This window comes from Globicephala melas, chromosome 15 (assembly GCF_963455315.2).
Source record: "Globicephala melas chromosome 15, mGloMel1.2, whole genome shotgun sequence".
Lineage (NCBI taxonomy): Eukaryota > Metazoa > Chordata > Mammalia > Artiodactyla > Delphinidae > Globicephala > Globicephala melas.
Window position 1 is genome coordinate 85,553,874 of NC_083328.1, and position 26,549 is coordinate 85,580,422.

Here is a 26,549-nt window from a genome sequence, read left to right on the forward strand (position 1 = left end):
GCCCTCCTCTCACCTGCCAAGCTTAATCCCCCATGAAGCTCTGCCTTCCAGGAAGTTTGGACGTCTCTGGGCTGAGTCTCTTCCTGGGACCACTCTGACCTCATGATTCTCTTCTTCGGTAAGCCAGCTGTCAGCCCACACCTGGACCGCACTGAATACTCATCCTCACCTGGCCACAGCGTCTGACAGATCACAACAGCTCACACAGCCACTGTCTGTAACCAAGCCTGACCTCCTTAACCTTCAGCAAAATCCTTTCTCATGCGAAGCAGTGAAATCAGCCTACTTTGTTGCGACATGTTTGCATCATTTCTGAGGTGTGGTGTCAGTTGTCATTAGGTGGAAATGGACATCTTGGGAAGTCAAAAAGGAAGAACATTGGCAGTTTCAAATGATTCAACTGATACATATGCAAAATTCACCAAAATAGCAGTGAACATAGGATTTTAAGTGTTCTTCAAATACAGCACGCTCGCTAAGCTATGTTGTTTTCAGATACCATGTCTGATGGTCCCTTTTCCGGGCCAGACCGCCAGACTGGGGTGTCAAGTCTCGTGTGGCAGCGGGGGAGCTTCCTGTCTCCAACGACATGGAGAAAGTTTCTGTCTCTCTCTCTCTTCACTTCTCTTCTGATCTCAGGAGGAGACACACTTTCCCCAAAGTGAGATGTCCATAGAGCCAGCTGAAGTCCATGGAGAGAGGGGGTGTGTCCGCCCCAGCTCCTCCATTTCAGTTCTTGGGCGGAGGGGCTCCAAACACTGTGCCGGAGGACCGTGATTGACCATAAAAGTGTGAAGCGCCTATTCTGAGCCCCTAGAGCTGCCGGGACAGGCAGCAGAGGGGAGCCAGAGGGACCTGGGTTCGTGCTTTCTTTCCCTTTTAATGACTTCCTCTGCAGACAAAGCCCCACCGGGATAGAACTCAGCGAGTTCAGAATGTTCCAGGACACTTTATCAGGCTACCCTTGTTCTCAAAGGCTGCTGTGCTCTGAGGGTGACCTCTAGGGCCTCCTCCCACGCCTCCTAGCTCCTGCAAGGCGAGGATAGAGTCTCCTGAGCCCACAGTGCTGGTGGCCGGGGGGGTCTGAGCTAGATCTTGGACCCCTTCACATCCGGGGCGGCACAGCACGTGGTCCCAGGGCGCACAGGTGTTCCCGGGGCCCCTCAAGGTGCCTGAGCTCAGGGTTCGCCTTGAGCACCAGAGATCTGCGTTTTGCATTAACACACCTGAAAGGTGTGTCCCCGATTTACCTTTCAAATTGTGCCCGTAGCCGAGTCCTGTGGGAGGATCCCTGGTGCAGACACGGTCCAGCAAGACAGGGCTCCTCGGGGGCCTCGGGGCCAGTGTTTCCCCCCAGGGCGGGTGAGGGCCTGTGTGGCCTGCGGGTAATGGACGCAATGGCCCGAGGGAGCTGGCTCCTTCCACCCTCTCGTTCCTCTGTGCCGGTCACATCCAAGAAAACGTCTTGTTAGTGACAGTCCATTTCCAGCACCTGTCTGACACTCGCAAGTGTCCCTTTACAAGCAAGGAACACGCAGGTCTAAGGCTCAGGGGCCCTTCTCAGGCAGCAGTACTTGGCCAGCGTCAAATACCACTTTCTCTTGTACCCATTTTTTATGGTAACCTCTCTATGGTAATGACACAGATTTACCTTTTTAAAACTAAACTCACTCTTTTAATAAAATACATAAATTGTTCAGAGGAAGAAAAAGTGTAAATAATGGTCTCAAGGAATAAAATCCAAAATGAAGTTTGGAAACCCCAAGTCTGATCCTGCTTCTGCCATTGGAAATGCTTTCACGGCATCACCGTCAGAAGGTGGGCTAGTTCTGCTCACACACCTCCCGTGACGGGGAGCTCACTACCTACAAAAAGCATCTCCATTCGGCTCTCCTGGGAAACGCTGCTCCCAGCAGTTTCCACACTGAGCCCAGGTCTGCAGGGCAGCTCAGTTCCCTGTCCTCATGGGGAAATCTTCATGGAGCGGGCACCCGTCCACTCCCAGCAGCCTCCTCTGCCAGGCAGAACGGCCGACTCCCCCGCAGTCCCTCATCCTCTTGGAGGGAACTTCTCCATCCAGGAACAACAGTTGCTGGTTTTTTACTCTTAAAGGGCAGTGCCAGGAGCGGAGACCAGTCTTCTAGGAGTAACTGGACATCGCCCCAGCTTCCAGGAGTGGAGGCGTGGAGGCGGCCGGGAGCCCTGCAGACATCACGAGGGACTCCCAGCACCAGATGTGAGTGGCAAAAGCCCAGCACTGAGGAAGAGCATCTCACAATTAACTGTGAGCGGGACAGTCTCCCATAAGCCCCAGCGCCTCCTTCTCTAGTTCTGACTCCCCACCCCCGCACAGGAAGAGGCCAGCCTCTTGCATCTCCTTTGCGGTTCCACGGGCTTTACCAGGCTAAGGTCACACTGGTCATTGCTCCCTTACCCAACTTATCTCAGGATTCAAATACACACACACACACACACACACACACACACACACACACACACACACACGGTTGACCTTTGTAGGCTTCTTTTTAAAATAAATTGATTTAAAGGAAACATTGTGGAGTGTGACTGTGATCGGCTATTAATATGTCACTTCCTGGCAACTCTTAGGAGCCCTTACATGGGCCAACCTCTGGCCCTGTTTTATTTCACTCAGTGTTTTCCACAGCCCTTTAAGGAAGCCCCATCGTCACTCCTCTTTCACCGATGAGGAAACTGAGGCTCAGAGGAATTAAGCACTGTGTTCAAGGTCACACAGCAGGAATATTGGGAGGATTCAAACAGGCCCCCCTGTTGAGGGCAGTGTGTCTGGTGCCTCCCCTTCTCCTGACATCAGCGCTGACGTCAAAAGAGGATCGTTTTACTGAAAAGGCAACAGACGGAAAACAGTGGATTGATTCCCCAGGGGAAGGTGCTGGCCTCGCCATGCGCCCAGGGCACGTCCCCAAAGCCGCATTCCCAACTCCCACGGGCGCCGGGGGCCCACCACAGGGGCTGCTCCCAGGTGGGCGTCCCAGCCCGGACCTGGGTCTAGACCACTCCTGCGCCTCTGCCCCGGCCCCCACCTGGCCACAGGTGGCCTTGCCGAAGGGGTAGTGCGGGAAACTGCCTCCCTCCCACGTCCTCTCCCAAAGGTCTCGGCCCTACACGCCCTGCTTCAATTCCGAGTCAGTTCGAAACTGAGTAGTCGCGCGGCCTGGGGAACACACTTCACCACTCGGCTCTCGGTTTCCCAGCCTGTACCTCGGAGATCGGGGTCTCTTGGGGTTGGGAGGGATTAGTCAGCGAACGCGCGCGCCGGCGCCCGTGCGGCGGCGACCTGGGGGATGGAGGGGCGTCCCAGCCCTCGCCCCTCCTCCATTCGCCCCGTCGGGTCTCGCGCCCCCTCCTCCCTGCTCCAGTCCCGGGCCCCGCCCCTCGCCAGCTCCCTCCCCAGCCGCGCACTCAGGCCTCTGTCACCTCTCAGTGGGCGGGCCCGGGGGGGGCGCGGCCCCAGACCGCTCGGCACAGCCATTGGCCGCAGTAGGTGAGGCCGGGCAGCCTCCTCCCCGCGGCGGGGCGGGCCCGGGAGAGGATGAATGAAGCTGGAGTGGGCGCTGAGCGGCAGCCAGAGCTTGGTTCGCAGCGCGGCGGCTGGGTCCTCTGGACGGTGAGTGCTCGGGGCAGCGTGGGCCGCGGAGGGTCAGGCCACCTTCGTGGGCGCGCCGCCCAGGTGCGCCGGGCCCAGACCTGCTGATGTCAGGAGCGCGGCAGGTGCCCTCAGACGTTGGGCGGGGACCAGGGGATCGGGGAGGCCGCGCGGGGCGGGACTCGGGGCGCCGGCAGTGCGCCCCAAGCCCCTCCGCGGCCGGGAAGGCGGGACCGAGCGCGGACCAGCACCCCACATCCCGCCTGCCTCCAGGGAATCGGCTGCACAATGCGCCCCTTCTAGCTGCCCGCTCCCCAGGCGGGGAGCTTCCGAGGAGGCAGGCCGAGGGGGAGGGAATGGATGGTGGTTGGGGTCAGGCGGGGATGGGGGGAGCGGCCAGGGCTAGCGGCCGGGGCAGGTGGCCGGGCGCGCACGCGGGCGCAGGCCACGAGAGTCGCACCAGGGACAGATGAGCCTCCCGGAGCTGCAGGCTTGCGGCGGGGCCCACACCTGCGGCGGATGCCGCTGCCGCTGAGTCAAGGAGGAAATCGTCTCGAACTGAAGTTTCTCGCGGGCGGCAGGGCTTTGTTCGCGCCAGCCGCGCTCCAGGCACCTCGGGGAGGGGAGCGCGGGCGGAGCCGGCCCCGCGGGCCGAGCTACTGGGTGGGCGCGAGGGACTGGTCCCAGCCTGGGCGATACGGGCCACACCCCTGTCCCCGCCCCACTACGCGAGGTCCCCGCGTCCGGTAGAGAGCCGGCACTGGAAGACCGGGCGCCCCTGGGCGCAGGCGGAGGCTGAGGGAGGATGGAAACGAGGGGCCCACCCTCTGCACCCAGTGGGCACGCTTGGCTCTGGACGGGAAAACCTAGGCAGATGCTGAGATTTCCAGCCTGGGCGGTGTGGAAGCCGGTGGGGAGGAGCCCATCAGGCAGTGGGGTCCGGGCCCCATCCCCCATGTGAGTGCCTGGAGGCTCCTGCTGCCAAGGTCAGACTTGGTGATGGGCCTGTTTCTGTCTGGAGCCACCAGGAGCTGCAGTAGTTTTCCACAGTGAAGGAACCAGCTTCCTAGTGGCCGCTTTTCGCGGCGCTTTGGGGAACTTGGGTTTCCTCTGTCTAATCAGAAACTGGCTCCCGGGGGCTGGTGGGGCGGTGAGCCGTGAGCATGGCGGTGCCGTGAGGTTTCCTCTGTGCAGCCTGGGGCAGATGGACGTCAGAGGAGAGAAAGCACTTGGTTTTAGCCGGGTTGGAGGGTGACTCTAACACCAGCAGCAATCATAATGACCACAGGCGTCTTTGTTGGTCACTTAGGATGCTCAGGCCCTGTGTTGCGTGCTTTGAGCGTCGTCTCATCGGATCCTTACCACCACCCACGAGGGAGCTACTATCGCTCCCATTCCACAGATGAGTAAACCGAGGCACTTGTCCAAAGTCACACAGGCAGAACGTGGTGGAGAGGTTTGAACCACATTTGTGTGATTCCAGACGTTTTACAGCTCTGTTCCTGGGGGAGAAGGAGGCCCAGGAGGGCCAGGCCTGACACAGAGCAGGGTGTCTTTTGCTGCCACCAAAAGATGGGCGGCACCTAAGGGGACAAGAGCATTTGGCCAGGACAGTCCAGGCCTGTGGGATGCAGGCGGGATGCCTCTGGGCCTCCACAGCCCAGCTTTCCCACGTGCTGCTGGAGGGAGGGAAGGGAGAGCCCTCTTGGTCGGACCCACGCACCCCTGACTGCCCTGAATCAGCAGGACCCGTCCTGCCGGGCAGGGCTGGCAGATATCGTCTGGAAATTCTTCACGGGGCTGCTTCCGTCCCGGGTGGCTATGACCTAATCCATGGTTCCTCGGGTGTAGTCCCTGCAGCAGGTGCTGGGCAGATCCCAGCCACGCCCTTCCCCGCCGCTGTGGTGAGGTGGCTGGGAGCCTGGAGGTCAGGATGAGGGCCGTGTGAACGAGGTCTTGGGCTGGCATCCGGTCCCGTCTGAGTGCCCAATTCCGAGCAACTCGACTTGGAGAGCCAGCAGGTAGTGACTGACGCCAGCATCTCAGCTCTCACAGGTGGAGCTACGGCGAGCCATCCAAGTGGGGGCCCCTGACCTGCTACCATACAGCTGTCGGGGGGGGGCGCTTGTGAGGCTGTGCGGAGCGGGGGGGGGGGGGGGGGGGGTGGGGGGAGGCAACGTGGGGGAGGGGCCGGGAGTTCCTCGGCACAGACGCCTCTGGGCTCAGCTGATGGGCCAGGCCAGCTTGGGAGTCCGAAGAAGCCTGTGGTTTCCTTCTAAGATAGCCGTGCACACACACAAAAGTACGCTCACACGTGTGCACACGCGTACACACCCTCACTCACCCAGCTGAAGCCCCGGGTGCAGAGCTGCTGGCCTGAGGCCCCAGGGTACACGTTACCCCCCTGCCAATCAGCCTGCCTAATCCCGCAGGCTCTGACTCTCCCCTGGGGCAGGGGAGGGAGGCCTCCGGCAGTGGGGCATACTCCCACGGTCCCTCCACCTGCTGCCGACCTGCTGCCGCCTGGCTGGGGACAGCCCGGGAGGGTGGGACAAGATTCCCCCTTGAGAGGGGGCTCCCTGGGGAGAGCTGCGTGCCTCCTGCGAGGAGGACAGTCCCTTCTCTGTACAAGGAGGGGCTCTCCAAGGCCAGGAGAGCTGTCAAAGACTTCATCAGAGCTGCTCCCGGCCTCAGACGTCTTTCCATGAGAATGCTGGCAGCAGAACAGCAGGGAGGCCTGCCTGAGGGCTGAGCGGGTGCTCCAGGGCCGCCAGCGCCCTGCTGCCCCAGTTTGGGGGTCACATGGCTGGAGCACCCCGGAGACTTTGTCCTAGGGCGGCGGTCCAGCACGGGGCCCGGGGGAGGGTGCCCGGCTCGGGGGGTGGAAGTCACATCCCTAGCGTGGGTGCGCCCGTGGTGGGGGATTTCACGGGTGTGCCGTGCACAGGAGGGGGCTCGGCTGAGCTGGGCCGTGGGACGGGCGTCGATGTGATGGTGGCGGCGTGCTGTCAGGCTCCCCGCCCTGCAGCCCGGCTCCCGGCCTTTGTCAGCTCCAGGCTGTGTGTGTCTCGCTGCCACCGGCTCTCCGCAGCCCGTGCTGTTTGGATTTGCAGCCGGGACAGTTTGCCGCTGGCTCGGGACAGCCTTGGGTGTGGCAGCTGTGAGCTCCTGTTGGCAGGACGGTGTCCCGCGGTCCCCAAACCCGCCGCCCGGCACAGGCCTCGCACAAGCAGGTGTTGGCACAGGACTACCTGCTGCATGAGTCAGGGGCCTCCGGAGAAGCCCAGCCAGTAGCAGATAGGTCGCTATAGAAAGAGACTAATTCTAGGAGCTCAGCCCACGTGACTTTGTAAGATACGTGGTCGGCAGGCTGCAGGCCCGGCAGAGGTGACGTCGTGGCTGCCGTCTGAAAGCCGGCAGCCTCAAGACCCAGAGAGAGCAATGATGTTTCCATGTGAGTGAAGGCAGGACAAAGCCGGTCCCAGTTCAAAGGCAGCCCTGCAGGGCAGCTCAGGGCTCAGCCTTTCCGTTCTATTCAGCCCTTCAGCTGATTGGATGAGGCCCACGGGCTCTAAATATACCGATTCAAATGCTAATTGATTCCAGAACCTTCCAGAACCGCCCTCACAGCCGCACCTGGAATGTTTGCGCAAGGTCTGGGCGCCCTGGGACCCACCAGACCGACAGGTAGAAGCTATAATCATTCTGCTCTTGGCTCTGAGATCATGGACCGGGCACCAGACTCTGAGGCATGGGCTCTGCAGAGGGGAGGGAGGAGAGGCTGGGATTTAGATGGCATTGGGGTCTCTCAGGTGAGGAGACCTGTGCGCTGGGCCTGGGGTGCTGGCGGGAGCTGGCCCGTCCTTCCTGGGGTGCAGTCCCCACCCAGCTTGGCTGCAGCCACCAGGGCCCCGCTCAGCCACCAGCCAGGCCGAGAATTCAGGTCCCGGAAGAGGCACCACGACTTGCATCAGGCCTCAGCAGCAGGTGGGAAGCAGATACGCTTTTTTGCTAAAACGATTTCCAAGCGGAGAGAAACCGTAGGCCACGTGCGCACTCTCAGTGCCCAGAGGGGGAGTTGGTGGGGAGGCCTGACTTCCACCCCAAGCCCAGCTGTGGTGTCCACTCCTTGGGGGAGCCAGCTGGCATCTAAGTGGTGCTGCCACTGGACTCTGCAGCCCCTGTCACCCTCCCACCAGCTTGACCACAGGGACCTGAGACAGAGGAACAAAAGGCAATGGCCTCGGGGCCACCAGCCTGGCCTTAATGGGGGTTGGCCACCTGCAGGGAGTCACCAGCCATGAAGTCACCTTCTCCTGGCTGAGCCCTGCGGGGAGTCAACTCTGGCCCTCTCAGAAGCATGTCCAGGAAAGAAATCACCTCGAGTGGCCTGGGTTGCACCCCCAGGCCTCAGCAGCGTTGTCGTGAGGGTGCTGATGACCGGGAGACCAAGACAGAGCAGCTGGCCGTGCCCACCCACTCCACGTCTGAGTCTGCGTCCTGGACTCGGCCGCAGCGGCTGAGATGCCCTCGTGCCGGAGCTGGCAGCTCCTGCAGGCCCGTTTATGCAGCAGACCTTTGCCGTGAGATTCAGTCCTCGAGCTGCACACACAGCAAAGTGTCCTTTAAGTCCGGGGCAGGCGTCAACATGACTGTCCGTGTCCATTTCTGGAGCTGTCTCCTGACACCGTACACGCCCAGCAAGTGTCGCCCGGGCACAGCCGCATGAGATCTGGGTACAAACTCGGGAATCTCCCCCTGAAGACCCGAGAACGTGTGACCGTCCTCGTGGCTGTGAGATTCCAGGTGTCACACAGCCCGGACCCAGGATCCGGCGCTGCCTGCCGACGGAGGGGACATTCCAGACACACTGGCCCCACGTCGCAGGTGTTTCTGTCCGCCTTCCCCCCCACCCCCACCACACCTCACACCTCAGCGCCTGCGTCATGGGAGGGCCCAGCCTCCTTTCTGATCAAGACGCTGCTGTAAGGGTGAACGCCTTCCGGCTGGAACACAGCAGGGGGAGCAGAATCTGGGCTTAGTGAGAGATTGGGTCGACGCTGTCCTCGCGCTGCCTCGAAGGTGGGCGGGGCGTGCGGTCTGCACTCAGGCTGCTGTGTCCTGGCCATCGCAGCGCTCTTGATGGACCCGGGGGGGGAGCCCGGGGCTGCCCACCCGAGCGGCGTCATCTGCTTCTCATCCCGTGTGGGTGGTGGCCACGCCGGTCGCCTGGCTGGTGTCTAAGATGGGATTTTCAGTCTGAATCAACAAGCAGGTGATGTGCAGGACTGCAGGTTGACTTTATGTGTTTACGTCAGAGATCAGAGCTCTTAGCTCAGGTAAACTTTACGCTGACGTGGAGCTGTTTGGGCCACACACCAGTGGGACTGGAGTCTTGTTGAGGGTTTTATTTTCAAATAGGAAGGACTCTATTTCTTCATGACCATCCCTAGTTGCGCTAGCTCAGCCATCTGGCCGCCCCCTTAGCCCTGCTGGGGTCCGATCCTTCCCGTCCCGGCCCCTGCATTTCTCCTTGCGGGGGATGGGCGGGATGGTTAAACAAGCCCAGAGCTGGGGGGAGGCGCTTCTGCAGATCCCTCCTAGGAAGGCCCACCCACCAATAACAATTCCCCGGCCCAGCACTGACCATCCATCCCCACAGGCCGCTGGAGCGACCTCTCAGAGCAGCCGCTGCCCCTCGGCCCGCTTGGATGCCTTCCCTTTGGGGCCACCCCAGCTGGGAAGGGGTCCAGGGCCCTGCTGGTTATGTGCATGCGTTCACGTGTTTCCATGTGGAAGGTGTGTGCACAGATGGGTGTGTGTGCGTGCACATGGCGGAGGAATGCATCCCCACAGCACGAACACGCGGCCGCCTCTGGGCGAGGTCGAGCTTTTTCCGCGTTTCTGTTTCGGGAGCCCGTCTGAGCCGCGGGGCTGGTGGGAAGCAGCACTGTGCTGTCTCGGGGCTCACGCCTGTCACCGTCTGCTCTGTTCCACGGCGGCCCAGGTGCCTACAGTGCCTGCTTTGGGAGCAGGTGCGTGGCTTTCTGTCCCTCCTGGAGACTTGACGGTCCTTCACGCGGCGTGAACTTTGCTCCTTCCGTGGGCACCCTCCTCGTCCGCGTGACCGAGCCTGGCGCACCAGGGTGCACGGAGGAGGTGGTGGCTCTATACATACAGCCCTGGGCGTGGTCGCGGGCCCTGGGGAATGACTCAGGCGGGAGGCCTCGACATCTGGCTGCCGATCGCCTGGCAGTGCCAGTTTCCAGAGCAAAGACTTGGCCCCGTGTGTCAATGCCACACAGTTGGTCGTGGTTCTTTGAGTGAAACGTTGGCGAGGACAGCCAACATGCTCGTGGGCTCTGAAGCCGGACCACGTGGTCTCGTCCTAACTGGCCCTGGATGGCTGTGTGGCCTTGGGGAAACTCCTGACTCCTCTGGGCCCACTTCCCTTTCCTGTACGATGGGCTGTGCGTGGAGCTCAGACTCCGCCAGGAAGTGGGATGCTGCGTTGTCTTATGGCATTTGTGCCCACGGCCTGGCCCCAGGGAAGGCAGGAGAGGAGGCCGGGGTGAGGCTAAAATTAGCTAAGGCGGCGCAGCGGAGGAGAGGCAGAGGTCTGGCAGAAAGACCTGGCGTCCCAGCCTCAACGCACAGGGTGCGAGGGGATCAGGGGAGGCGGAGCTCCCAGACCCCCCCACACGCAAAACTGCCTCCCAGACCCGGGTGTGGTCCCACCACGGCCCACTCCCCTCACCCTGGACCGCTTCCCAGTTGGCAAGGTTGACACAAGGTAAAGCCAATCTTTTGTTTAAAAACAGTCCTAACCTGGAGGCCCAGTGGTTAGGACTCTGAGCTTCCCTTGCAGGGGGCACAGGTTCGATCCTTGGTCGGGAACTAAGATCCCTCATGCCACGTGGCTTGGCCAAACAACAAAAAACAAAACAAAACAAAGCAAGCGAACAAACGAGACAGCCCACAGCAGCCGAAAGCCTGTCGTCGCAAGGGCTGAAGGACCTGCCCGTGGCCAGCATGGCGGAAAAGTCCTCTCTGCCCTCTGCCAGCTGGGCCCCTGCCAGGTGCACCTCCCCCAGAGGCACCCCATGTCCCCTCCCGCCCCGCCGCCCAGGACTCTCAGTGGTACCGCCCTCTGCACTCACCACTGGGCTCACGTCCTGTTCTGAGTGTCTGTTAGACTCCACCTCCCTCCAGGCCTGTGGTCTCCTGGAAGCCGGGCCTCCTGGGGGCTGCGTGAGCGTCCTGCAACGAAGGACCAAAAACTGGGGGCTTAAAAGAACAGAACTCTCTTCCCCACCCAGTTCTGGAGGCCAAGAGTCAGAAGTCAGAGTGGGGGCAGGGCTGCCCTCCCTCTGGAGGCTCCGGGGGAGGGTCCTTCCCACCTCTTCCAGCTTCCCCCAGGCGTCCTTGGCTTGTGGCCTCATCACTGTAGTTTCTGCTTCCGCCGTCACGTGGCTTCTCTAATAAGGACACTGTCGCTGGATTTGGGGCCCTCCCCAAGCCAGGAGGACCTCATCTCAAGTCACCGATCACATGTGCAAAGACACTTTTTCCAAATAAGGTCATGCTCAAGGTCGGGAGGATGTATCTTTTCGGGCCGGGGGTGGGGACCACCGTTCTGCCCCTCCACGTCCCCGGCTCGGGGCCCAGCAGAGTGGTGCTCTGTGACTAGCTGCCTGAAGGACTCGGTCCACCAAGCCTAATCTGAGACAAGTCTGGGGGCAGCGGCAGCCCTCTGGGCAGCGGCCTCTCCCGACATCACTGACACCCGTGCACGGTGGGGGGTCTGGGGCCGCCTCGGGCCCTGAGTGGCCGACAGCGGGTTCTCCCTGTGTGCCTGTCTGGGTCCAGAGTCCTTCCTTTAAAGGACAGTAGCCGCAGTGGACCAGGCCCGCCCCCGTGACCTCATTTTACCTGTCACCTCCTTAGAGGCGCCCCCTCCAAATCACTCCCATTCCAGGGGACACGGTTCAGCCCAGAGCGAGAGGTAACCCGATGGAAGTGTGTTGAGTTCGGCAGAAGACCCTCGCACGGGGCCCCCGGGGCTGTGGGTACAACCAGGGTCAGGTGTTTCCTGTCACAGCGACTGTACCTGTGCCGACCGGCTTACTTCTGTCGGGAAAGTCAGCGCTTTTCCTCTTAAGATGCAGAGTGGTTGTTGCCACCTGGGGGGTCCAGAAAGATCTGTTTACCTGGCAATAGGTCCCGCCTTTTCTCAAAGCTTGGGGGTGTTGGGGGTGTTTGGGAGCCCCGGGAGCCTCGAGATGCAGCCATTTCTCAGGCCCGACTGAGCTCCTTTTGGTCCGTGGGCTGGGAGTCAAAGTGAGGGCCCAGATGGGGCAACGGGAACGGGCCGGGCTGGGAGTTTGCAGAAAGATGAGTGCTGGCAGTGTCCCTTGAACCTGTCTGCGGGGCTGCGACCTGCAGCGGTTTCAGCCTCTCGAGAGACCAGCCACGGGCGAGGCCCAGCGCCAGCCCACCCTCCCGCCAGGTGCCGTGCCGGCGGCCCGGGTGGGCCTGCCTGTACCGCCTTCCTCACTTCCCACACTCTCCACACGCTGGACTAAGTTGGATTTCCCTTTCATGCTAAAGAGCACAGGCCGGCCGGGTGTGAGTTCAGGGAAGAACGGAGGCCGGGCGTGGAGTTGAGGGCGGGCGCGGTCAGCTGCCCCTGGCGGAGCGCACAGCTCAGGCCGGCGAGCCAAGGCCGTGGGGAAGGTGCGGGTCGGGGTGGACCAGGGGCTCACGTGGCGTCTGATTCAGTCCTTCTGTGTCTCAGCTCCACTCTCAGCTCTGTGGCCTCATTCAGGCCGGGGGCTGCCCTCACTAGGCTGGGTAGCGGACAGGCCGAGCCGTCGGTGCCCCCGGGGACAGGCCGGGGGAGGGTTCTTCTGGAGATGGATTCTTCCCGCAGATCGGACCGCCGCTGGAATTCCGCATCCACTCCCGCTGCCGTCGCTGTCACGCCCTCGGAGATGCCGCAGCTGGTCTTCCCCGGCCCCCCGTTGGCCACCAACAGCGAGTGTGACTGCACGCCCCCCAGCAGGCGGGCGTCCCTCGGCTCACCCCTGAGCCAGCCGCTGTGCCAGCCGCAGCCCGAGAAGCACGGGCCCCAGGCGGCCCGGGAGGTGCGCTACGTGGCGACGGGGCGGCCGGACGAGGCCTGCGGCTGGCGGGCCTTCGCGCCCACGTGCCTGCAGGCCTTCAACACACCCCGGGGTTTCCTGCTATTCCTGTGCGCGGCCTCCTTCCTGCAGGGCATGACCGTGAACGGCTTCATCAACACCGTCATCACCTCCATCGAGCGGCGCTACGACCTGCACAGCTACCACAGCGGCCTCATCGCCAGCGCCTACGACGTGGCCGCCTGCCTCTGCCTCACCTTCGTGGGCTACTTCGGGGGCCGCGGCCACAAGCCCCGCTGGCTGGGCTGGGGCGTGCTGGTCATGGGGGCTGGCTCGCTGGTCTTCTCGCTGCCCCACTTCACCACCGGCCCCTACGAGGTGCAGGTGGACGAGGCCGTCGGAACGTGCCGGGCCAACCGCAGCGCAACCTGCGGGGGCCACGCCTCTGGCCTGTCCAGCTACCAGCTGGTCTTCATGCTGGGCCAGTTCCTACACGGCGTGGGCGCCACCCCGCTCTACACGCTGGGCGTCACCTACCTGGACGAGAATGTCAAGTCCAGCTACTCGCCTGTCTACATCGGTGAGTGGGACGGGTGTGATGGTGGTGACGCCAGCCGGCCATCTACTCAGAGCCCTGCCCCGTCCAAGCCCCCTACATGCGTGTCCCTGTTGGCCACACGCGGCCCCAAATGGCCCCAGGTGCTCCTAGGCGAGGTGACACCTCAGGTGATGGAGGTGGTGCTCGCCAGCCTCAGCCCGACCCCTGGCACATCCCACAGGGTCTGGAGCGCGGACACTCGTGGTCCGGTGGTTAGGGCTCTGCGCTGCCACTGCAGGGGGCCCAGGTTCGATCCCTGGTCAGGGAACTAAGATCCCGCGAGCCGGGCTCGGCTGGTGGCTGGGCTGCAGAGCTGGGTGCTGCCACGCCGCCCTCGGGGGTTGGGCTCGAGCCCCGAGCTGCCCCCGAGACCCTCTCGTTTATCTGGGGTGAGATTTCTGCGTTCTCAGCCTCAGGCCAGCCGCTTCTCCAAATCCCTCCTGCGAGGTCAGCTCTCCCAGGGAAGGGGTCGGGGTCAGTGGAGAGCCCGCGGCCGACGCCCCGGCCCGGCCAGATTTGCCCGCTGTTCTGCTCCGTTACGTCCACCTTGGACTCTGCTCATCCGTGTGACGTAGCGGCTGCCGTTCCGGGGGCATTTGGGACCCGGGTGAGCCTGCAGCGCTGCATGGGTGCCGCCCTCATCCTGCAAAATGAGTCTTAGGATTTTTGCTCTTCTGAGGGGGAAAGAGTCCAAATGGTGTCTATAGGGGCTTTGAGGGAAATAATTTGAAAACACCTTGAAAGACTGATGCCAGACGATATCAGACACAGTGGAGACTGTGCAACGAAAACCCCAGTTTCAAGGAGTTCATGCCTGGGGATGGGGTGGAGGTGCAGAAATGCAAGCGGGGCCGGAGGGGTGGCGCAGAGGGCGCAGCAGGTCCCCGACAGCTCTGCTTCCCTTCCAGCCATCTTCTACACCGCGGCCATCCTCGGCCCCGCAGCCGGCTACCTGGTCGGAGGTGCCCTGCTGAATATTTACACTGAAATAGGCCAGCGGTGAGTGACCTGGGCCCACAGAGAAGACGCCCACTCTTGGGGCAGGAGGACGCGGCCCGGGTGGGGTAGGTCCAGGCCGACCTTGCTCTGGTGGACCTGGGAGTCTGGGCAGCTTGGAGAGCATGGCCTGAGGGAGGGGACTGCATGGATGGATGGCCTCCCGAAGCTGGAAGGGACCAGGCCACCATTGCTCCAATGCCCTTTGCAGAACCAAGAGGGGATTTCCTGCTGCCACCGGGAGGTTCTTTTTTTTGGGGGGGGGGGTCTACACCAAACAATTCTCTGGACACCAGCTGGGTGTCCCCAGTTCACCTCAATCTGACACTGACTTCTGGAGTCAGCTCAGACCCCACAGGTAAGCGAGAGCACCCACACTTCAGACGCCAACTGCAGTGGTGGCTCCCAGTTACCCACGCTTCCGTCCAACCTGGCTGCAAAGCGGAGGGTTCTAGGACCCCGCCTTCTAGGAATTTGCTAGAATGGCTCACAGAACTCAGGAAAGCACAGCACTGGCTCAGTCGCCAGTTTCTTCCCCAGAACACAACTCAGGGGCAGCCGGCTGGCCTCTGCCAGCCCCTTGTCTCCTGTCCACCTGGCTGTCCAGCCCAGGGTTCTTTCCCACGTACCTTTGAATTTAAAGGTGCACTTGTGTGCAGGCGGGGGTCGCAGGCAAGCCCCCTGAGCTTCACGAGGCCAGGGCACCAGCCACCCACCCTCTGCCCTGCCCCTCCTGGGCCCCCAGCCCCTATGGCCTCGTCGGGAGGCAGCCTCGCAGGTCCCAGAGGAAGGAGTGGGCCTGGGCAGGGTCCCCTGGTGCATGTCCACCCCGTGTCCGTCCCAATGCCCTCCGTCCACTGCTGGTCCCAGACTGGGGGTGGTGGGGCATCAGGGCGGGGGCCTCACGCAGAGCCTTTGGTCTCCGCCTCTCACCGACCGGCAAGCAGGATGCCCGGTGTGCGTGCCCTAGATGCTGTGAGCACAACGCTGTCCCCACGTGCCTCTTCCCGCAGGACGGAGCTGACCACCGAGAGCCCGCTGTGGGTCGGCGCCTGGTGGGTGGGCTTCCTGGGCACTGGAGTGGCCGCCTTCCTCATCGCTGTGCCCATCCTTGGCTACCCGCGGCAGCTGCCAGGTAGGTGCGTCCCGCAGAAGGACACCCCGTGCCCTGCTCCTGCTGCCTGCCAGGAGCGGTGGGGCCGGGATCGTCGTCCTCTGGGGGGGGGCTGCCATCCGGCAGGGCGGCCCGGCCGGTGTGCTCCCTCCAGCCCTGCGGCCTCTGCCCGCTCGGGGACCACGGAAGAGGCTTGTTTCACCGGGCGATGGGCGCCCCTTTCAATACCTCCCGTCTCCCTCTGGTCCCAGGTTGGGCCCGTTGGCTCTCTCCCACCTCGCCATCCCTGCCACCCGTCACCGTGGTGCATCTGTACGGGCCGTCTGTCTGGGCGCCCTCGTCCACTGGCTGGTCCCACACCCAGGAGGAGGGGCATCGGGGCCTTTGGTCTCTGCCCCTCACAGATGTTCACATCCTTCCAGGCTCCCAGCGCTACATGGTCATGAGAGCATCTGACACACACCAGTTAAAGGACAGCAGCCACAGGGTGACCAGCAACCCCGACTTCGGGAAGACCATTAGAGACCTGCCTCTGTAAGGACCTGGGGGGCCTCTTGTCTGTGTCTGTGTGTCCTGAAGACCCTTTAGGGTCCTACACATGCTAGGTCTTGACCCTAAGCTAGGAGAGTCCTGTGACCCCTCCAGGGCCACATGGGGAGCCCACAGCCCCTAAACCTCCTTCTGACCCAACCGTCTTCAGGGCTTGGCCCCAACACTTGGGCTAAGGGATTAAGGGGGAGCGGACAGAGCCTCCTGGCTTGGGGGAACCGAGGGCCTGGTGCGACGGAAGGCCCGGGGCCTCAGCCTCATGGTGCCCACCCCTCACTTCCCGGGCCTGTGGGGGACCCAGGGACACGCACGCAGGGACCCATCTGCGCTGCCGCACGGCAGGCTCTGGGGGCTCTTCCTGATGCCTCACGGTCACGGAGTGAATCCCTGACGCTCAGCAAGTTGCCCACAGCCAGCTTGTCCACAGTCCCCAGGAAAGCAACTGACCACCCCCCCCAAGATCATTCCCCAGGAGTCACCCCTGCACCCCGTTCTCTGACCGTTTCACTGGGAGTCACCTGCACGTGCCCACCGGGCTCCAAGGAGGGGACCGTCCGGCTGCCCGTCCTTGCCGCCCTGCGGCCGCCCCTCCTCTCGGGCAGTGACCTCTCGTTTATCTAGTACGTGACCTGGTCTTACTGTGCTGTCTTCACACACCGTTGGAACAAACAGAGCCTGGGCTGCTGGGGCCTCAGAGGGACAGCGTGTGGCTGGGGCCTCCTGGCCGGCCGGTGCCCCTCATCAGGGCATTCCATGGGGGGCTCTCCTGGCCAGGGGGAGGCGGCCCTCAGAGGGTCCCCTGCCCGAGTCCTCGGCCTCACTGAGCGCCCACCTGCCCCGCAACTTCCTGAGCCCGTGAGTGTCTACGTGGCAGGTGGAGGCTGTTAGTGGCGGGAATGAGCCCCCGCCGTCTGTCTTCAACACGGGGGGGTGACGTGGGGTCAGGGAACCCCCCTGGCTACCCGTTGCCTGGTTAGACCCCCCAGGAGAGCCGCCCACTCAGGAGGCTGTCACCAAGGCCGGCAGAGCTGGCCCAGGGCCACGGTGGCCGGGGCGGCGGGGTCGCCCAGGCAAGGCAGGCTCGCCCCGTGCAGCGGGGGCAGGGCCACCTGGGAGCACTGGCACCGACGGCGTCAACAGCTTGGTCCCCAGTGGACCCGGGGGGAAGCCCGAGATAAGGAGGTTTATGCCCAGGCTTGGTTCCCCAAACCGGTTGCTGATAGTGAAATAACTACCGGAACATGGGCCCTCTGTCAAGGTCATGACTAGTTCTCTGAGCAAATTCAACATGGGAGTTGCAGCCAAGCAATCTGCAGGCTGAGATTAAGAAATAAGGAAGTTCACATACTTCTGGGGAGAGTCACCTGCCCCTGAGCCCAGGCGAGCCTCCCCGAAGCCTGGGCAAGTCTGGGCAGGACCGGGAAGGGACTGGCTGCACTTGGGCTTCCCCTCAACACACACACACACACACGCACGTGCACACACGCACGCGCACACACGTGCACACACGCACGCACTCTGCTCCCAGAGAGCCCCACCAGGATGGCGTTTCCTCCGCATCTTGTTTCCTTCACGGATGTGGGACTTGGGCTGTTGACCAGAAAGAAACCTTTTCAAGTCCTTGAGTTTGAAAGTCAGTTTTGAAGGAATTGGGTCCCTGTTTGAAGCAGGACGGGGAAGGAGGCCACTCTGCAGTTACCCTGAGAAGCCGCAGGGGCCGGGGGTGGGGGGCGACTTCCTTAGCGTCAGTTCCCTCCCAGGGCACGAAGGCTAACTGGCCACCCTGCATGCTCCGTGGCAGGATCCGGTTTACTGCTGGCCTGTGTCCTCAAAACGAAGACCACCGGAGTGTCAGGGTGTCTGTGCTGCTCTGACGCGCACAGGGAGGTGTCGGCATTGACGGCTGGCCAGGTGGGGGTCTCCCTCCCGGTGGAAGATGACCCGTAGGGTCGGTGGGGGCTGGTTCTCTGGGTGGAGGCCGTAGCTGCAGACGCGGAGAATGTGAGCGAAGGCAGCCTTGTCGGAGCCGCCGAGATGGACCCAGGGCTCCAGGGGAAATTGTCCCCAGCCCACATCACTCATGAGTCCTGGACCTGCCATCCGGTGGCTGAGAGGGGCCGGGCCCGGGAAAGGCAGGCGGGGTGCAGAGCCGTGTGCACTGGGTTCAAGGGGGAACTCTCAGGCCAGGCCCAAGGCCCAGTTCTCAGGCCCCTGGCATCACTACACCGGCCACTGCCCCCCAGGTGCACACCAAGAGAAGTCGGAGAGACAGCCAAGCCCACACAGGGTCTCCCTGGAGGGGCCTCTCGGCCCAAGCCCTCAGGGATTTCTGTCCCTCCTTTTCACCAGCTGGCGACTGAGAAGTGGTCCCACCCCTCAGGCCCCGTTCCCCTCTCCTGGGGGGCACCCAGTCCTGGACTTGGTGACAGCCGCCTCCCCCGCAGCCTCCGGCTCCTGGCTCAGGCCCCTCTGCTGGTTCTCCCGGCTGCCCCTGGGGCAGATTCAACAGTGTCACAGTCACTCAGGGTCTCTTTCCCCACTGCAGCCGACCTCTGTGACAGCGGCTTTCACAACAAGCCACAGGCTCTGGATCCTGGTGCCAGCTCTCCCCCTGCCCCAGCCCAGCCCCACACCCACTCTCGGTTTCTCTGGAGTAAATGTGGGGTGCCCCCTGGCTCTCCCACACCCCACTCCACTCCCCTCTCAGAACCAGGCTCTTTGTGCTCAGTTGGGAAGGGCCAGGGCTCTGGCCCACTCTGACCCTCTGTCTCTTCTCTCTGGTCTCCATTCCCCGCCCACATCCAGCTCCATCTGGCTCCTCCTGAAGAACCCCACGTTCATCCTGCTCTGCCTGGCCGGGGCCACAGAGGCCACGCTCATCGCTGGCATGTCCACGTTTGGCCCCAAGTTCCTCGAGTCCCAGTTCAGCCTCAGTGCCTCGGAAGCTGCCACCTTGTTTGGTGAGAATGCTCCCTGAATCTTGTGGTGGTGGGGGTCCTCCGTTTTTTCACTGGTTCTTAGAGACTGAGGGGCCTTTGAAGGTCTCTTCTAGAAAGACGGGGCGCACATCCTGGGCGTGTGGTCCCCCCAGGCAGGGGCCCCGGAGCAGGTGTCTGGGCTCTTACACAACAGCTCTAATCACACTTACAAAGGCTGCCGCCGCAATGGGCAGGACAGTTTGGGAAGTGCTAAACACGGCCTGCTGACCCGTTCTCTCTGCCGCCCCCCTTGCCACCCAGAGCCTGGGCCTTATGCGTCATCCTGGCTTGTGGCGGAGAGGGTTTGGGTGCAGCCACAGCCTCATCGAGAACCTGCCAGGCAGGAGGTGTATGTGGGTCGATGCTGGCCGAGCGCCTCCCCCCAGGGAGGACGGTGTCAGACTGGGGCTCCCCGGTGACTAGTGCCCCAGACTCCCCTCCTTGCTGGCCTCTTGGCTGTGACCCCACCTGCAAGAGCCCCACCCCCGCCAGCTGCTTCCCTGCCCCACAGCGGCCGACAGCCCTCCTGGGACAGCTGTGTCCTCTGGGTCCCCCCCTCTGCCCCCAGAGCCGGTCTCCATCTGGGGAGACGGGCTCACCGCACCCAGGGTCTTTGAGATCTCCTCCGCCCTTGGAGAGCCCCCCCTCCCATCTGCACCCCATCCCAGGGCAGGCCTGGAAGCCACATGCCGATGAAGCCCAACTTGCTACCAAAGGGCGGCCACCAGCTTCTCCAAACACCCCCTTGTGGTCAGACTCCGCAGAGGCCGTGTGGGCCAGGGGAGCGCGATTGTCCTTGGGTCTCGCCAGTGGGAGGGGCAGGGCCCAGGGACCTCTCCTCCTCCCTCTCCTGCTCTGCCCCTGCACCCCTGGGCCTCTGAGCAGCTGGCCGGGTGGCCTCCCCAGGCTCCGAGGCCCCCTGTGAGCACCGGTCCGGGTCCTCACATCGAGAGCAGAGCCCGGTGCCGCCACGCAGATTGGGGCCATGGCTGTGGGCCTCTGTCTCCCATCGCTAAAGCGGAGACCAGGCCCAGGGGGTTGCTGGCCCCACCCCCGTGGCTCCGGGACTCACCGAGCCCCTCCCCCCCCACAGGGTACCTGGTGGTGCCGGCGGGCGGCGGAGGCACGTTCCTGGGCGGCTTCTTTGTGAGCAGGTGCAAGCTCCGAGGCTCGGGCATCATCCGGTTCTGCCTGCTCTGCAGCCTGACCAGCATGCTGGCCTTCCTCGTCTTCTTCATGCACTGCCCCAACGTGCCCATGGCGGGCGTGACCGCCAGCTACAACGGGAGGTAAGGGCCAGGTGGCCCCTGGGCGAGGGGAGACCTCTGCACACCTGTTGGGGGCACCGGTGGTCCCTGGGGAGGACGGGGCGTGTCGGGCACTTGAGGTGAGGTCATCGGAGATGGTCGTAAGGGTAAGGATGGTGTCCTCAGCGGGGACCGATGGCCAGTCACTCACACGCGGCACCTGAGCCCCAGTCCTCTGTCTGTAAAACGGGACAGTCCCAGCCCCACCTCCTCTCTACGAGTTGTCTTGGAAAGTGGGGCTCCCGTGCGTCGCTGCGTTGGGAACGTGAGGGGAACAGCCCGCTGGGGGGTGATTTGGGAATACCTGACGTAGACGCAGGTGAGCGATTGCTGGCCGGGAATTCCCCGTAGAGACGGCAGTGTGAGTGCCGAGGGCAAGGATGCCATCGTACCGTTACAGCCAAACTAGGCAAGAGTTGGTGCAGGGTGGAGGGCTTGGGACCACGGCAGAGGGAGGAGTCTAGCCCTTGGGCGCCTCCCAGATAGTGCTGAGCGGGAAGGAAGGAGCAGGACGAAACGATGCGTACAGTGTGCTCCATCTGAGCGCAGAGGGAGCGTGCGTGTCTGTGAGGGCGCAGGTGAGCGATCTGTGGAACGTCCACGCCTGCGCTGTAGAGCAGGGACCGGGGCCACGGGGACGCTTTGCACCTGGCACTCAAGCAGTTTTTGCACTTCGAGCCCTGTGAACGCACTGCCTACCCAGAACCAAGCCAGGTAGGGAGTGCGCCGCGCAGGGCTGGTTTGCTCCGCTCTGAGCACATCCAGCGATTCTAGGAGCCAAGGCGATGCAGGAAGCCCCGGTCCTCGGGTGGAACAAACCCAGCGAGTTTGGAAACCTGCAGACATGGGCCCTCAGGCACCAGACCCCACGCTGGCCTGCGCCCCACTGTCGCTCTCTCCCACCCGCAGCCTCCTGCCCGAAGGCCACCTGGGGCTGACAGATGCCTGCAACGCCGCCTGCGGCTGCCAGCCAGAGCACTACAGCCCCGTGTGTGGCCCCGACGGCCTCATGTACTACTCGCCCTGCCACGCGGGGTGCCCGGAGGCGGCCTCGCCTGGCCCCGGTGGCCAGAAGGTGAGTGTGCGTGGCTGCTGCCCAGGCGGTCGGTGGCGCCCGGACGCGGGGCGGGGCGGCCTCCGCCCCTTCCTCCTGTAATCAGCGCTGTCGTTGCGCTCCCCAGGTGTACCGAGACTGTAGCTGTGTCCCTCAGAATTTTTCCTCTGGTTTTGGCCATGCTACCGCAGGGAAATGCACTTCAACTTGTCAAAGAAAACCCCTCCTTCTGCTTTTCATATTCGTTGTAATTATCTTTACCTTCCTCAGCAGCATCCCTGCACTAACGGCAACGTTACGGTAAGCCCGGGCCTGGGTTCCCTCTGGCCCAGAGCCTTCCCTTTGCAGCTAAGGCGGAGCTCTGCAGACCCCTGCGGGGTACGTGCCGGGCCCCCCGGAAAGCTGTGGCAGGAGAGCGCTAACTGCCTCTGTGAGGTGCTTGCCACCTGGGGATGCGGCCCGGGGCTCGGCCAGGACGCGGCCACTGGCGTGGGGTGTGACTTGGCCACGCCTCCCGGGCGTTGACGCGCCGGTTTTCCGTTGCAGGTGTGTCTGTGACCAGCAGCGATCCTTTGCGCTAGGAATCCAGTGGATCGTGGTTAGAACTCTAGGTATTGTGCTGTGGGAGGGAGCCGGGCGTAGCTGTGGTGTGCATTCACCGCACAAGGGCACGCGCCGGGCTGGGGTGCGTCCCCGCACGAGGCTGTGCCCGCCCAGGGGAAGGGCTCCATTCCCTGACCGTCCGCTAGAGGGACCCGTGGCCATGTTTTTGCCCAGAGGGACCCATTTCCTCATTAACACACGGGCTCCACCAGAGTCGAAGACCGTGGGGACTCTCCCGGCATGGAGGCAAGCCCCCAGAGAAAGGACCATTAAGCCCCCTTTGCACCCGCTGTGAACACCAGTGGCCGAAGCCATGTTCCTTAGAGCCCGCCTGGTCTGGGTCTCTGGACGCCCCCGCGGGCTGTCCGGGTACTGAATGTGCCTCTCTCCGCAGGGGGCATCCCGGGCCCCATCGCCTTCGGCTGGGTGATCGACAAGGCATGCCTGCTCTGGCAGACGCAGTGCGGCCAGCAGGGCTCCTGCTTCGTGTACCAGAACTCGGCCATGAGCCAGTACCTGCTTATCGCAGGGCTGGCGTACAAGGTGAGTGGGCTGGCCTCGCCCCCCGGTGCGCTGGCGGCGGGAGAGAGTCCCAGAGTCTGCTCCAAAGGGCCGAGAGCCTTTTCCAACTAGCTTGGGCACCTGGGCATGCCACTGGGGTCTTCCCACTGGAGCCCCGGGCATCCTCCTGCAGCCTGGCTTCCAGAAGTGGGATCCTTCCCCCTTTTGAGCTGTTGTTGTTGGGGATCGTGATGCCGTGATGCCAGTGGCGGGAAAAGTGGGACAGCAGGCCCAGGTCACAGGGGCTCACTCTCCAGACCCCCTGCCCTCCAGGGCCCTCACCATCCCGGCTTGGTGGTTTGCCCCTGGGCTCTGGTCAGCTAAGGCTTTGGAGAAATCAAAACTGCTCCCCCTGCAAGAGCCCGGGCAGGCCTGCTTGCTCTGGGCCGGGTCGCCTGGCTGGGTCCACAAGCAGCGCTTCTCCTTCTCCATCCTCAGTGGGTCTTGAGTTATGTCCTGCTTCTTAGCCTGACCCTCTGCTGTCAAGCTGTTAATGGAAACTTCCTGCTGTGTCTCTTGGCGTGTGCTACATGGGGTGAAGCACAGTATTTATATTTTGAGTTTCCCCCGTTGGAGGAAAAGGCACACAACCTCCCAAAGAAAATGAAATCCTAGGGCTGGTATATAAGAATGTCTTGGATTTCTTTGGGTGGAGGGTGGACTCGGGAACGTCCCACTGGCAGAGCCTTTTCGGGAGGGGCCTCAGAGACAGAGGATTCTCAGCCACCCTTGGGTTTATCTCCCCGAAGATTAGCTTAAAAATAGCCAAGTGTGAGAAGGGATTTGCGCGGCTCTGGACAAACGGGTCAGTTCAAATAGATGCGCCCCGCGCAGGGAGCCGGCCCTTGCTCTTCTTTTTCCCTGTGTTGTAGGGTCCCTCGGCCAGAGCAGCAGGCTGGACCCCGGGACGGCTGTCTGCCCAGATAGTCCCCCCGCGGCCTCGGCACAGGGGTAGGATTGGCTCCCAGAGTCAGTGCTAATTTTAGCGGGGGTGGGGGCAGCCGGGTGCACCCCCGAAGTGCTATCCCGCTCGCTCACGGGGCCACAGAGTGGAAGCAGCCTCTCGTTCCTGTGGCTTCAGGCCCATCTGCCTGGGCGGTGCTCCAGGAAACCCAGGGTTCACACGCTGAACGCACACACCCGTGTACAGAAGCTAGCACGCGCGCCCACACTGTCATCTTCCAGGCTGCGCGTGATTCCCAGGGAGCTCAAGGTGGTGGCTGTGGTGGAGTGACCGCCGAAGCTGGCTGCCTCTGACTTAGGTTCTGGGGTGGCCATGACGAAAGACCCCACACCGGGTGGCTCAAACAAATTCCTTTTTTCTCGTTCTTGAAGCCAGACGTCCAAAATCAAGGTGTCTGCAGTGCCTGTCCCCCCGGGGGCTCTGAGGGGACTCTGTCCCGTGCCCCTCCCGGCTCCTGGCGGCTCCTCCATCCTTGGGGCTCCTGGGCTTGTACACTCCTCACCCTGTCTCTGCCTCTGTCATCACGGGGCTGCTCCCGGTGTGTCACTGTGTTAAACCTTCCTCCCCTTTCTCTGTTTGGACACCCGTCACTGGATCTGGAGTCCACCCTAACCCAGAGTGATCTCAAGATCCCTAACTTAATTACATCTACAAAGACCCTATTTCCAAATCAAGGTCCCATTCACAGGTTCCGGGGGTCGGGACTTGGACACATCTTTTGCGGGGACCCTGTTCAGCCCACGACAAGCACCTCCACTTCATCCAGTGCTTCTGTATTAAGTCAAATCATACTTTTCGTTCCCCCCTAACAATATTGGGGTCCAGGCTAGGGACTGGCTATGCAGAACGGGTGGACCCTCTGGCCAGAGTAGGGTTGGTTCCCCGGGACCTCGTGAGAAAGCCGGGGCTGGGCGGGTGGCCCAGGAGAAGCCCAGCGGCTCCCTTCTCCCCAGGTCCTGGGCTTCGTCTTCTTCACCACTGCCTGCTTCCTGTACAAGCCCCTGTCGGGATCTTCGGACGGCCTGGAGGCTTCTCTGCCCAGCCAGTCCTCAGCCTCCGACAACCCCACGGACCTTCAGGAAGCCCCCTCAGCCCTCCAGATCCAGAGCGACATCTGACAGCCCACCCGCCTGCCCGGGGGCACGGGCCTGCCGCGACACTTCCTAGGAACACTATCTAGTTTCTCCCCGGAAGGGGTGACCCCTCCCTGATTGATCCCCGGCACTGAGGACCCTGCAAAACTCTGCCACTGGGTCTGGGGGGACTGAGCCTCAAAGGCACCGAGGAGAACGAACGCAAGACGTCCGAACGGACGCCCCTGCCCCAGCCCCCCAGACCTCGCCAGAGAGAGTGGGGTGACCGGCTCTTGGCTCGGACGGAGCGGCCCACTTCCCGGCCGGATGCGGGGCTGCCTCCCTCTGGTCCGCTCACACTCTGGCCCTCTCCCACGGACTTAGCCAAATAGCATCCCCTGGGGCCTCAGGGTCCCTCGGAAACACGGACAGCTGTGCTTCCAGAGCAACGTGTGCGATACCTACGTAACTCCGTCAGTAGTTACGAAAAGTGCGAAACCACCTGTGGACTTCGGGGAGACACTTCTGGCATCCCTTGATCTCTCCTTTGAATGACGGATGTGGAGCTGGTGGCTGCCCGGCGGTTTACAAGCTCTCTTCTCTCTGGAGACGTTAAGGCCGGTGATGCTGGCGCTGTTGGAGCTGCTCCGTGGAAGGGACAAAGCACCCACCCCCGTGGGTGAGCCGGAGCTGGCGGTGCTTCTGCGCGGGTCCACACCATCCTGTGCGCGGCCTGGCCCTGACTTCCTGTGTTTCTCCTGATGCAGAGGAGGCCGGCGGGCTGCCATCCCCGGGGCGCATCCACGTGGACCCCTCTCCTGCGTGTGTTCTGAACCTGCCGTCACCTCCTGTCCTTGGGGCCACAGCGCTGCAGCAGGACGGGAGCGACTTGCATAAGGATGTGTTTATGGATGCGTATTTTGCATAAACACCTATTTATAGAATTTGTTTTTTACCTGACGGTGTGCTAAGCACTTGTGAATTCTACCCGGAGGGCGTCGGGACTTGCGTGGAATGTCTATTGTGGGTGATCTCAGTTAAAACTGTGGGTGTGTAAATATATTTTAATATTTAAAGCATATATTCCTGCCCCGTGTGTTTTATTTCTATAAATCTGCAAAGTTCGGCAGTTTTGCAAATCCTCCAAGTGGGCTTTCGTGAGTTTGTTTCGCCGTGGGCTGCCCGGGGTGAGCACTCGCTTGGCTGGGTTCCCCCGGTGGGTGTCCCCGCACCCCTCGAAATGACCCCTCCGCAGCTGTGACCCAAGAGTCTCCTCCCTTCAGGGCCCAGCACCCAGGTTCGTGGGGGGGGCTGGGTCCTCAGCCAGTGTCCCACTTCCCGCCACTGTCATGGCGTGCTGGGATTCGGTCAGGGTGGCCAGCGCTGCGGTCAGCACACATGTGCGTGAACACGTGTACGCACGCAGGTGAGAGACGGCACTGGGTTACTCTTTCCCTAAATGTCCAAATGAGGCAGAGCCATGACCAGGCTGGGCCGCGACCCTGTCTGCTTCCTCTCCTGAGGGCCAGAGGATAGCGATGGCGGTTCTCAGCGACGCTTCTTGGAAGAAGCACAAGAGAAGGGATCTGGCTCGTGGCTGCTATCAGAAGGTGGCTCCTCCGTCTGGGGCCTCATCGCACAGGGCGCGTCAGGCACCTCTGCCTCCCACTCTGGGAGGGTCTGTGAAGTCCCCGGAGTCCAGGGGTGTGGACGGAATGGGCTGCTTAATTGGATCTGGGTGGGAGTCCCCCAGCACCAGCTCTGGCTGTGAGCTCCGAGCCGGCCCCCAGCCCCGCACCTCACAGGGAGCCCAGAGGATCCGCAGTTGTGGCCGCAGGCACCGGGGGCGGCACGGACGCATCCTAGGCACAGGAATCCAGGCCCACGGGCCCACCTGCCCACACGGACCCCAGTCCCTTCCCCAGCCAGCGTCCCCTGCCCCGCAGATGCAGGACAAAACAAAATGGGGGTCTCTCCCTTC

At 62.6% G+C, this 26,549-nt stretch overlaps 1 protein-coding gene across 3 annotated transcripts; it reads left to right on the forward strand.

Moving 5' to 3' along the window:
- The first annotated feature begins 3,596 nt into the window (after nt 1-3,596).
- On the forward strand, nt 3,597-25,612 carry SLCO4A1 (solute carrier organic anion transporter family member 4A1). 3 transcript variants are annotated; one of them, XM_030841710.2, is made up of 13 exons: nt 3,597-3,649; nt 12,561-13,351; nt 14,278-14,368; nt 15,379-15,500; nt 15,902-16,013; nt 18,834-18,988; nt 20,100-20,295; nt 21,223-21,388; nt 21,495-21,667; nt 21,914-21,978; nt 22,365-22,513; nt 23,404-23,482; nt 24,449-25,612. In XM_030841710.2, exons 2-13 carry the CDS (start codon nt 12,622-12,624, stop codon nt 24,673-24,675), a joined length of 2,265 nt encoding a protein of 754 aa, XP_030697570.2. In that variant the 5' UTR covers nt 3,597-3,649; nt 12,561-12,621; the 3' UTR covers nt 24,676-25,612. The 3 variants fall into 3 exon arrangements, with proteins under 3 accessions (XP_030697570.2, XP_069899732.1, XP_060140766.1); XM_070043631.1 differs by lacking the exon at nt 3,597-3,649 and having other exon boundaries at nt 12,484-13,351; XM_060284783.1 differs by lacking the exons at nt 3,597-3,649; nt 23,404-23,482 and having other exon boundaries at nt 12,484-13,351.
- The last annotated feature ends 937 nt before the right edge of the window (nt 25,613-26,549 follow it).

Excerpts from the sequence above, each read along its gene's own strand:
- SLCO4A1 (XM_070043631.1), top strand. The coding sequence starts at position 12,544 with ATGGATTCTTCCCGCAGATCGGACCGCCGCTGGAATTCCGCATCCACT. Across the intron at positions 14,369-15,378 it reads TACACTGAAATAGGCCAGCG|GACGGAGCTGACCACCGAGA; the intron begins GTGAGTGACCTG and ends CTCTTCCCGCAG. Across the intron at positions 18,989-20,099 it reads GGAAGCTGCCACCTTGTTTG|GGTACCTGGTGGTGCCGGCG; the intron begins GTGAGAATGCTC and ends CCCCCCCCACAG.